This window comes from Lepidochelys kempii, chromosome 6 (genome assembly GCF_965140265.1).
Source record: "Lepidochelys kempii isolate rLepKem1 chromosome 6, rLepKem1.hap2, whole genome shotgun sequence".
Classification (NCBI taxonomy): Eukaryota; Metazoa; Chordata; order Testudines; family Cheloniidae; genus Lepidochelys; species Lepidochelys kempii.
The window spans coordinates 91,900,952-91,913,118 of NC_133261.1; the positions used below are offsets into that span (position 1 = coordinate 91,900,952).

The 12,167-nt window shown below is 46.8% G+C and overlaps 1 protein-coding gene across 2 annotated transcripts in view; it reads left to right on the forward strand.

The window, feature by feature from the left end:
• Window positions 1–3,493: 3,493 nt before the first annotated feature.
• IFT43 (intraflagellar transport 43) overlaps window positions 3,494–12,167 on the forward strand; it is a 58,873-nt gene continuing 50,199 nt past the window's right edge. For both annotated transcript variants that reach the window (XM_073349248.1, XM_073349249.1), the window contains exons 1-2: window positions 3,494–3,579; window positions 4,393–4,485. In XM_073349248.1, coding sequence (XP_073205349.1) covers window positions 3,529–3,579; window positions 4,393–4,485 — 144 coding nt within the window. In that variant the 5' untranslated portion in view covers window positions 3,494–3,528. The remainder of the gene's footprint in view (window positions 3,580–4,392; window positions 4,486–12,167) is intronic.

Here is a 12,167-nt window from a genome sequence, read left to right on the forward strand (position 1 = left end):
TGGCAGCCCTGACTGCAGAATCCAAGTCAGTGGTTGATGTAGTACAAGTCAAGGATATGCTTAAGGAGATCAAAGCAGGCAACGTGGTGGGTACATTATATTTCACTGTTGCATTTGAAGCCTCTGACCTTTCAAGCATGTGGCCCTCTGCCTTTCTGGATATATTGCTTTTGATGGAAATATTATTCTCATTGTTCTGTACCACTGCAATGGTAGAATGTGGGTTTTCCACGATTAATTTAATTAAAGCAAGTGCACGCATATATATGCAGTAAAGTATGATCTGGGAGAAGAAGCAGGTATGAATGTTTGACTGTAGTTAATTTCCAGACCCATCAGGCCTGAAGGAGGACCAGGAACAAAATATAGTAATAGGCCCAATCATAGGGAGTTTTCAACTGCAGCAGTAGTGGAGGACTAGACTAGTGCTGTTCTGTATAATCAGATCTGATTCTCAAACCAGATGGATATTACCATTAATGTTATTTTATGTATGAGAATTTTTACTTGTACTTGAAATAAAATATTACATAGTTCTGACTAACTGTATCAGATGGGTGGGGCAATGACATTTTAATTTTTATTAAAGTGAAGATGAAACTAAACAAATAAGATAAAGTGAGAGTCAGACACACTAAAAAGAAAAGAATGGTACAGAGAAATCCTGGCACAATGACCAAAACTGAAAAAGTAGAATATATAATAATTCCTTTAAACAATCACACCAGCAACAATTGTTCATTGTCATTTAATTTAGAAAGAGACCACAGCCCCAAATAGGGGACAACCATGTTTTTATGAAGAAACAGTGAAGTTTTAGCTACATATGAACAACGAATCAGAATTTTTCCCCTCAGCCTGCCTATGTGTAATTTGTGAAAGGAGAGGTGAAGGGGAGAGAACAGTACGGTGCTTAAAGTAATTGAGATCCATTTGAGCGCCCTTTCTCTCTCACTACCTGAAATGACAATTGTTGACTGTTTGGTCATTATGAGGACACATGGAGATTGTAGGATGATAACCCTCTGCACACAGGCCCATAGATATCCATGGAAACTGTTTGATGTGTGAGCATAAAGGGAGAAAGAACTGAGACAGTACAACATGCAGACTTTATTACTTCTTCCACATATACTGGCCTCTCTCATCAAGCACTTCTTGAAAGTAAAGTTCTCTCAGTTCCTAGACATGGCCCTATACACAAGGATACTATAATGCTCTCTACTGGGAAGCTACTTATAACATCCCTTTAGTTACATATATTGAAGATAGCAAAATTAAACATGAATACCATATCTGCTTCCACGATTAACTTTCCGTTATACCCACAGAAAGTCTGTATCCTCATGTATATGACTTAACACCAACACTTTCTTTTTCAGTAGACCAACTCTTAATTTGCTTAGCTACTAAGGTATTTTCCTCTGGGTTTGTGATGGCTGTTCTTTCAAGCTTTTGTATTGCACAAAGTCTTGCGTATACCTTGCATGCGAATTGATGTTGGAGGAATTTCAAGTCTTGTGAGGCCAGGATACTGTCTTGCACTTGGTTCTTCTAGTAGTGTGGTGTCTTGAGAGTCTGGTCTGGATATTGGTCACTTGTCAGCCTGTGTTCTTTCTGTGCTCTGCTGATTAAGTCTCAGTGGAGTGCATATTTGATCAGGAGCTTCTGTTCTCTCTGTCTCATAACACAGGAAAAAGGGGACAGGCAATGAAATTAAATGGTGGGAAATTCAAAACCGATAAAAATAAATAATCTGTTAAACAATGTGTAGTTAAACTGGCATGCATTGTCTCAAGAACTTAACAAGATTCAAAAGGGACTGGATTTTTGTATGGATAGCAAGAATATTTAGAGTTATAATTAATGACAAAATTTGGGAATGAATATTAAAACTTGTGCTTCAGGGCTTAAGTGAATCTCTAACTCAGTGGTTCTCAAACTTTTTTTTTCATGGACCACTTGAAAATTCCTGAGGGTCTCGGTGGACCACTTAATGATCTTTCCAAATGTTGTTTGTACTGTTAGCTAACTATTGTAAAGTGCTTTGGATAAAAGTGCTATATAAAAAAACCTTAATAATAATTAACATTTTTTTGTTCTACAAATAAAAGCACACAACTCATATTTTAATATGAGTAGTCTTACTTTGTAATGCGATGGATGTGCCCTCTCACCCCCGCCGTGGCAGCCCCCAAGCTGGGGCTGGGAAGGAGGGGGGGGTCTCTCCCTCTCTCCCACACCACAACAGCCCCCAAGCTGGGGCTGGGAAGGAGGGGGGTCTCTCCCCCGCCACAGCAGCCACAGAGCTGAGCCTGGGAAGGAGGGCTGTCTCTCCCCAGGAGCTGCAGCCCTGGAGCTGGGGAAAGTCTCCTTTTTCTCTGGCTGCCACAGCCCTGCACATCCCAAATTCCCCCCACCCCCTCTTCTTACCCCACCTACCCCCTCCAACCAACCCCCTATTGCCCCCAAGGCCACCACCTCACCTTACCTGTGCGTCTTCTCCAGGGTCCAGGCCAACCATCTAATTAGTGGAGCCATGCCTGTGTGGCTACACTAATTAGGTGGGTGGCCTTTCATTCTCTCGTGTGCGTCCACCCAGGCACGCACCTTAGAGGGAACTATCTGCGGATCACCTGGACGGAGCTCACGGATCACTGGTGGTCCACAGATCACAGTTTGAGAACCTCTGCTCTAACTATTAGATTTGAGGGTGAGACCTATGTGGGGGGTAGACTGCACATCCGCCTACTGCAGGGATTTCTTACTCCTCTGTCTGAAGCATCTGGTACTAGCCACTATCAGAGATGGGATATTGGACTGGGTGGAGCACAGGTGGGATCCAGAAGAGTAGTTCCTACAGTCAAATGTTCAAATGGTTACTAATCCAAAATATCTGAAGGTGACCAAAGAGCTTGCAGTTAAATGCGGGTGGTGGACAATTCTGGGTGGGAGTGGGACTCTTAAGGGTTGAGGAGACTGAGGCTTTGGGGCTTAGCAGGAATGGGCCCTTGGGAATCAGGGGAGGGGGTAAACAGACCCTTGAGAAATGGAGGAGAGGAACCCTTGGGAGCTTGGTAATGACAGGCCCTTGGGAGCAATGGGTCCAGCTTTGGGAGAGGGGACAAGGAGTTCCCCAGAAGAAAGGGCTTGTGTGTCACGGGGGTGGGATGGGTGCCGTGGATTCTACGTGGTGATGAGCAGGTAGGAAGGGTTCAGCAGGAGCGAGAGGGGCCCTGGGATCCCCCAACAGGAGATGGGGTTACAGGAAGAAGGGGGGGCATCAGAGCCACGGAGAATGCGGGGCGGGCGAGGGGGGGCAGTGGGGTAGCGAGGGAGGCTGGCGGCCCTGGAGAGCCGCTCCCGCGCGGGAGAGGTGTTTGAGCATCTGGAGGGCAGAGGCTTCGCCCCATTAGCCCCGTCTTCTCCCTGGGTCGCCGCGGCGGCCCCTTTAAGGGTGGGCGGGGTTTGGTTGTTAAGGACGCTGGAGGCGGGCCCGGCCCAGCCCCAGCGAGGCCCAGTTGCGGGATGGAGGCCGAGCTGGGGCTGGGCGAGGAGCCGCGCAGGGCGGGAGTCGGGGTAAGAGGGGCCGCCCCCGGGGGGCAGCCCGCAGGGACCGCTCAGCCCGCCCCCGGCTCAGTAGGGCGCTGGAGATCTCTCCCGCTTCCCCGGGGGGCAGGGCTGCTTCCGCGGCTGGGCCCAGGGCGGGCTGCGAGGGCGGGCCCCGCCGAGCCTCCTCCGTCCCCTCCCGCTGCCGGGGGCTCTGCCCCGCCGCCGGCGCTGCGCCCCTTACCCCGGGCCGCTGCTGTTCTCCCCGCCCCCGCCCTCTGTGACCCCACCCGGGGCGCCGCTAGCCACGTGAGGAGACCCAGTCCCTGCCTTGACCTCCGGTCAAGGGCGACCCACGGCATCCAAAGGGCTTGGGGGAGGAGGGAGAGGAATGCACTCCGCCAGTATACAGCGTTCATCTGCCTCTGATTGATCTTGTCCTTACCGAAATAAATCCAAGTGATGGCTCTCCCCAGCTGCCCCCAGTGCTGTTGCCAATTGGCTGGGTTTTTTTAAATGCACCTTGCTGGTGAGGTGGGCCTGGAAGAGGGACTTGGAGGAGAGTTTACTGGCCTTGTAGAGCAGTTCAGGGAGTGCGTGCCATGCAAAGGGGGCCACTTGGAAGACGGTTCAGAGGAGGCTGTGTGAGCAGTGAACAAATGCTTGGTCTTGGTGCTGGTATTGTGTTTGGCCTGTTCGTGAGTCGAACAGTGCCGTGCTAATGTTGCATTAGGGACGTTATCTGGATTCTATTTCTCTCTCTCCATCACCATGTTCATGCTGCCCTGAAGTTGCTACTGTCAGTAACCGAGCTCTCTACCTCTCCCCTCCCCCACCCCCCAGATGGCAAAGATGGGCCGACGAGCCCGCCAGGATTCCTTTCCAGAGGAGAATCGTCTCATCAGGAAGAATTCCTCTGCCACGTCTACTGGAGAGGTGGGTACCATCGACAGGATAACATGCCTGCAGCATAAGGTGCCGCTTAAATCTGACATTGCCCATTGCAGAGGATTCTGCATGTCTTGCAAGGTCCTGCTTCACCAGTTAAGGTCTACCCCTGGCTAAGTCTTGTTCTTATTGCTGGGGCCCACAGTGCCATTCTGTATTTCCCATTACTGTGCTGTTGAATGTCTGACTGAGTGCAGTCATAGCATCTACAACATGTGTAACTGTACTGGGACGGGGGAGGGCAGACATGGTCTATGATGATTTCCCATGGGAGAGATGTGCATGGTGTTATGGAACATGCTGGTATGGGGGAATCAGAGGATCTGCACAGGAGTGCCTCACAAAAAGCAGTGTGATGAATGTAGCTGCTTTCTTCGAGTGATCTTTTCCCGCATGGATTCTACTTTTGTTGCTCATGCACCCCATGCTTACAAGATCAGATTTTTGGCCATCAGTGTCTGTTGGGCCTGTGTCCTAGGTGCCATCATGTTCCATCCCAGGGCATAAAGGTCTGAGGGGGCTCAACCATCATTATTCAAACCTTCTTACCATCCAGGGCAGTGGGATGGAACCCCTGCAGTGTCTGCCCTTTCTCTTTGCACGGTGCTGGTGTTAGTTAAAACAAGAGGTAGTGACTTAATTAAATTAGTTTTTAGTTAGTAAAAACTGTATATAATTTTTTCCTTCAATTTGTTAGACCTGAGTCCCCTCCCCTACCCAGGGTACTAGCATCATGGCAGAAACTTAAAGTCATTAGGCTTTAAGACCCATCCTTCATGTGGCACTTGGATGCCTATTAATGATGTACATTTCCAGTACCTACTCTGCTGTTTGTATTAATTTTTGATGGACTGTATGGGCCCAAAGAGTTAAAAGTGTTAACATGATCCTGTCACTGTCCGGCATTAAACAGTTTTACACAAAGTTTGTTATACCAAGACCTCAGCCTGCTTAGAACCATGGCAAATACACCATTAAATATCTTTAAAGCTCTTTAATAAAGATACAGAAAAGAAGGAAAAACAGTTAAAGCCTTTGAAATGTAAAGTCTTAAATAAAGATTTTATTTTAACAACATCTCTTGTTCCCTTTCCATGTAGCTGGAGACAGTTTGTGGAAGGAAACCCCCTGCCAGCCCCTTTGATGGTCTTTTAGATGGTATTAAAGATAGCAATAACTTTTTGGGGAAAAAGAGAACTTAGTTGAGATGGGCTGGAGCTGTTGTTATTGCTCTTGGTGTTAAAGTCCAGTCCTGTTTCCTAGAAGACAAACCCACTCAATAGGGGAGAGAAAAGAACAACAATGATAGAAAATGCAACTTCTGTCTGTGGTATTGACTTTCACTTGCAACCTCACAGCCGGAAAAACACAGGCACAGCACGCAATCTTATTGGCCACTCTGAGACCCTGGCAAACTTGTACCAGCTTTAGGCTGCTTAGGGCATTGAATTTAGCTGCCTCTTTTTGGTCACAGGCTCACAGCAGTGATGCAGAATATTCAGTCTTGGCTGGCTAAAGCCAGACTCCTCTGAGATAGAAGGCAAAAAGAGAAGGATAGGAAAGAGAAGAAATAAGATGGGGAGGAAAAAGGACACATGTGGGAAGGTGACTGTCTCACATCCCAGGTGGTGGTTGGGATTGTCATCTGGGTCCCTTTCTCTGGCTAGATCTGGTCAGGACATTTTTCAGGATCAGGACGATGAAGGCCCAGTGGGTCACAGTGAATCCTGGGGTCCCAGGAGACAATGCAAGTGGCAGCCATGATGGTGAAGTTCATTTCTTCTGGTCCACCCATCCCTCACCCAGCCAGTGTTGTCAGACAGCTTCTGATTTTCCCCACAAAGTCTTCTGTTTTAAGGACCCTGAAAGGGGAGAGATGGGTGAATAGCCCATCCTTTCATTATTTTGTTCACCAATTAGGCTTAATTTCTGACACGCTAATTTGGGTCCACTGATTTCCAGTACAACACTTTTCTTGTTTACCAGGTGAGATCTTAACACTGTCCTTGAATTATATTAGTCGGCCTTTTTATTTGGATTAATTTAGTCTGTCTTGTCTCACTTTTGCACTTTTTTCCCCATTCACATTTGTTATGTTGTTATGACATTTTATGAACTTTCACTCTTTGAGCTCACAATGAGGGTAGATTTGTAGGCCCAGTTATTACGGTACTGCCCTGGAGAAGAGTCCATCCAAGAGCGATGTTCCATTTGTCACTCTTACTCCAGGTGCATTCTGTGGGAGGGAAGCCAACCTGAAGCTGTTCCTCCTTGAGAATTTGATGGAAGCCTCCTCACATACTGAGGAGAAGGCTTCAGCCAGGCCTCAGCCGTCTGCTGGTGCCTCTCTTAGTGCCTCTCTCTCTTAGTACCCTGGTGGGCTGAGATTCCACCACAAGCTCCTGGGTAACATCTGCTCAGAGCCTCATTTGTCCACTTCTACGTCTGTGTTAACGACTTCTGATCGGCAGAAAGGAGCACTGCTCCAGAGATGAGCCAAGGTACAGGTCACCATCTGTCAAGGTTCCTTCCCCACTCTGAACTCTAAGGTACAGATATGGGGACCTGCATGAAAGACCCCCTGAACTTATTCTTACCAGCTTAGGTTAAAACTTCCCCAAGGTACGAATCTTTGCATTGTCCTTGAACCGTATGCTGCCACCACCACGCATTTTAAACAAAGAACAGGGAAAGAGCCCACTTGGAGACGTCTTCCCCCTCCCCCCCCAAAATATCCCCCCAAGCCCTACACCCCTTTTCCTGGGGAAGGCTTGATAAGAATCCTCACCAATTTGTACAGGTGAACACAGACCCAAACCCTTGGATCTTAAGAACAATGAAAAATCAATCAGATTATTAAAAGAAGAATTTTAATTAGAGAAAAGGTAAAAGAATCACCTCTGTAAAATCAGGATGGTAAATACCTTACAGGGTAATCAGATTCAAAACATAAAGAACCCTCTAGGAAAGCCTTAAGTTACAAAAAGACACAAAAATAGGAATATACATTCCCTCCAGCACAGCTTATTTTACCAGCCATTAAACAAAAGGAAATCTAACGCATTTCTAGCTAGATTACTTACTAACTTAACAGGAGTTGTAAGGCTGCATTCCTGATCTGTTCCCGGCAAAAGCATCACACAGACAGACAAATCCTTTGTTCCCCCCCCTTCCATATTTGATCCTCATTGGTCATTTGGGGTCAGGTGCCAGTGAGGTTATCTTAGTTTCTTAACCCTTTACAGGTGAAAGGGTTTTGGCTCTGGCCAGGAGGGATTTTATAGTGCTGTATACAGAAAGGTGGTTACCCTTCCCTTTATATTTATGATACCATCCCTGGCACCTGAGTCACTAGACTCTTGTCTTGGGCTCATTTGTTTAAGAGCCATAATCTTAGAAAGGCTCCTTCTGGTGTCCTGGTGCTGACCTCCAAGACAGCAGGTGCAGTGCTCACTAAATTGGCAGACTGCGCTGCCCTTGGTACCCACCCTGGCACTGAATGACTGAGTACCTGTAGCGTCTGCACTCAGAGCTTCAGGATCGTGCGCCTCAGTACTGACTAGCTCTGTGGCACCTGCTACTTTGGCAAAGACTAAGTGACTGATTGCTGGGTCTGGCACTAGGTCACTTATCCTTGAGAAATTGAAAGTGGTGATGTCCAAAGCATCTACTTTGGAGTCACCAGTATGCTAGGTTTAAGAGGTATGCCTTGTATCGACCTCTTCTATGCTGAGACAGGGCATGTGATATAATGGCCCCTCCCTTGGAGCAGCCAGAAGTGGAATCCATGTGGACAATCACGTGAAAAAGAAAGGTTACTAACTTTGCAGGAACTGTGGTTCTTAGATGTGATGTTCACATTTAGTCTATGATCTGCTCCCTCTTCCCATTACTATAGAGTCCTATGCCACTTGGGTTCTATACTGGCAAAGAAACTGAGGGATGGTTGGGCCTCCTGAGCCTTTTATGCCCTCAGGAATGTATGTGTCGGGGGGGTGGGTGCATGAGCGCACCTAGGACACAGACATGACCCCAGTGGACACTGCTAGCTGAAATAATCCAATCTCCTGTGCAGGGGGTGCATGTGTGTAATCCACACATCTCCTGGGTGTGATGTTCTGTCCCCTCTAGTAAAAAGAAAAGGAGTACTAGTGGCACCTTAAAGACTAACCAATTTATTTGAGCATAAGCTTTCGTGATCTACAGCTCACTTCATTGGATGACCACTTAGAGATTAATGAGTCTGCTACAGCCTTAGCTAAGGGCTGTGTGGCTTTTAGCTCATGCAATAGAGACTCATGCATTTAGCTCCAAAAATCCCAGGTTCGATCCCGCCCACTGATGACCAGAGTCTCAGTGTTACATTTGCACCAAGAATGAAATCTGTGTGGGTAATGTAACTGTGGTTCTGCATGATACTGTAGGGGTTCTAGTCATGCTCAGGAGGCAGTGGCTCCAGGATGCATAGCTGCAGCCTCCTGCATATATAACTCAATTGTGTGACTTGGGGCCCTTTCTGAGCTATGGTGCTCTTGCAGATGTGTTTATTCTGTAGAACCCCCTTTTCACCACTACCCTGTACCTATGTGTGGTTTGGGACCTTTCATTCTTTAGAGAGAAATGACTTTATCTACTCTCTGTTGGCCTTGTTTGTTTGTAACTTGGATTGCTCCTTAGGCAGTTCCTGGACAAGCATCTGGTTTGTGGCAGCTTCCTGCTTCCTTTGCAGTTGAATGTGCATGGCCAAACTCTCTCCTGTCTTGGTCTATTTCACTGACACCCACACAAAGCAGATGTAAAATGGAGAGTTGACACTCACTCTCTCCAGGTGTGAAAGATTACAGAAGGTGTGTGGCAGGCGCACAGTGTCCTTTAGGTGTTGCTTCTATTCGTTCCAAGTTGAAATCCAGAGACTTGTGTTGGGGGGCCTTTCATGGGTATTCTTTTTTATAATTTCTTTCTCTCTTTTTTTTTTTCCCATGCTGATCACATTCTAGGATGAAGACACTGAGGAAAAGGTAGACCTTGTGGGACTAGAGGCTTCTGGGTAGATGCTGGCTTCTCCTAGGGGAACTGGCAGGGCTAACCTGTCAATGCAAGTGAAGATTGCTTTAAAAGGGACTTTCTCACAGGAGAATAAAAGATGGTAGTCTCATGCCTCAGGCTCAATGATTCGCCTGCTTTCCCTTGGCTCTTACTGCTATCCTTTTTTTCATAGGGATTTCCCTCCTTCGTAGCTGCTGCATCCTGCACTAAGGTTACAGTCATGCATGTTGCCACAGAAATGGTGGGGACATCAGATTCCATGTTGAAGCCAATGGGAGTAGAGGAGCTGGGAAGGTGCTATGCCCTCAATGAAAAACATATCAGCAATTAATGACAGGTTTCAGAGTAACAGCCGTGTTAGTCTGTATTCGCAAAAAGAAAAGGAGTACTTGTGGCACCTTAGTCTCTAAGGTGTCATAAGTACTCCTTTTCTTTATATCCGCAATTAGTGACCAGGGTGTCAGATCGGAGACTGGGTTTTGATTTAATCTATGGTATGCGTGGCAGGATGCCCTAGTGTGAAAGCTCCCCTTTAGGAGTCACTGAGTCCTGCTGGAGGAGGCCAGTCAATAGACAAACTGGGTTTTAGCTAGGATGTGTGCCTGTACCCTTTTTGTGATATTCTTCTGCCCCGGGAACTTGGTTGCACCCCTTGCGTTCTCACTGCACTGGCTCCTTGGGAAATGTTATCGCCTGGAGGGAATCGGGTGAGTTTGGGTTTCGTGCTGAGCTCCTGAGTTACATGAAGGAAGCTGCATTTTCAGTAGTGCTCTCCTGTATGGATTTACCATAACTAAAAGGCATTCCTGTAAATTTCAGAGCATTCATTTAGAAAAGGGAGTCCTGACTGCTGTTCAGGATGTACTAGAAACTCATCAAATGGGCAATTGTTTCCTGGGGAGAAGCTTGGAAATGCTTCTGAATTTTCTGAAAAGCTTCAGAGTTACGAGTCTTGTGTAGTTTCTGCCTATGTCAGGAGTCACTATTGCCCAGTCCTCCTGGCTAAAGCTGCTTATTGTGTATATTAGATATGCAAATGCTTTTTTTAGCTGAAGAAAGGTAGAGAGGAGAAAACACCATCCCAATACCCTAGTGGTAGCGTGGCATGTCCTAGCTGGTCTCTCGCTCCCCTCGCCAGAAGGAGCTGGGCATTCTGCAGGGGCTGAGCCCTGGAGGGAAGTTGGAGTGGCCCTCCTTTCTTCTCCCTCACCGCCAGCAGTACTGCTGAGCTCCAAAGCTTGGAAGGAGTGCTTCCTGCCTCAGTCCAGAGATGAGGGGGAAATGGGTTGCATCCTCTCCAAACAGAAATGTCTTTTCAGAGCAGATGCTGCCTTCCTCCCAAGGCTTCTCTGAGCTATCTGGTTAAATACCAGCAGATAAACACGGTATCTTATTGGTCTGCTGTCATGTGAATTTCTTCCTAAGGCCAGTGCCTCTGGGCCTGATCCTACAAGGTGCTGATTGCACTGAAGTCTGTGGGAGTTGAGGGTGTTTAGTAGCTTGGTGTCAAGCCCTCTGAATGTGATGGGAACTACTGTGCATGAGGCAGCTCAACAGTGAAATGACTGTGTCTGCCACTTAACAGTCAGAACACCACCGGTTACCAGGTCCTCACTTGTCAATTGTCTGCTGAATCAAAGCTATGGGGGATCAGCTCTTTCTTTGGGTTTTCTATTCCAATCCTAGGAAGCCTGTATGAGGTCCCATTCTGGAGGGGTTATGCGTGAAGGCTAAAGTCCAGGAAGGAAACTCTGCCTCTCACCTCATTACTTCTGGCCACAGGATGTTACTCTCAGTTGGCCTGATGCCAGTCATAGAGAGAAACAGCATTGCAATTCACAATTTTCTTTTCATAGTATCATAACAGTTAATGGTAAGAAAGATCCACCTAGTTCACCCATTCTCCTGCTAGGTCAGGGCAGGATCGTTCCCTATATTAGAAGCCCCAGGGTTGTGTCCCAAGTCGTTTTCACTGTCTCAAGTGATGGGACTTCCCTTGGGGGATGATTCCACAGGCTTTCTTCTTGCTGCTGGGAAGAGAATCGGCCTAAATCTTCATCCTCTTAATTCTTTCTGGTTAGATCTAATTACATCCCCCTGTATCACCCTAGATCAGCAGTTCCCAAGCCAGGTCCTACTGAGCACTTGCTGGGAATCTGGAGAGCTGCCTGGTCACATGGTACTAGCTCCTTCTGGCTGCTACATTTCATTAAAATAAACTAACATTATTTTCCTGAGGGGACTTTTCCATGTGAGCAGTTGTTGCTACAGAGATGATGTGTGATGGGAGGGAGAGGAGGTGTCAAGGAGGCGATTGTTCTAGTGAGAAGTGATCATTGCTATGAAATACTTTAGGACCACCTGGCCTAAATCCTGGCCTTCCCTCCCTAGGGTTTACACCCTTCTGATACCTGGTCATTTTTTATATTGAGGTTACATTTATAAATAATTTTATAACAGGAAAATAAATGGTTAATTGCTGTAGGGTCTGATGGATCAGTAAGTGGCTTATAATCATCTGTAATGCCAACTACTTGTGTCTATAAAATGTTTATAATCTCTATTTATCATTTATTAACCCTTTATAAGACTATTATAAATGATACCTAACTATCAAGTGTGAC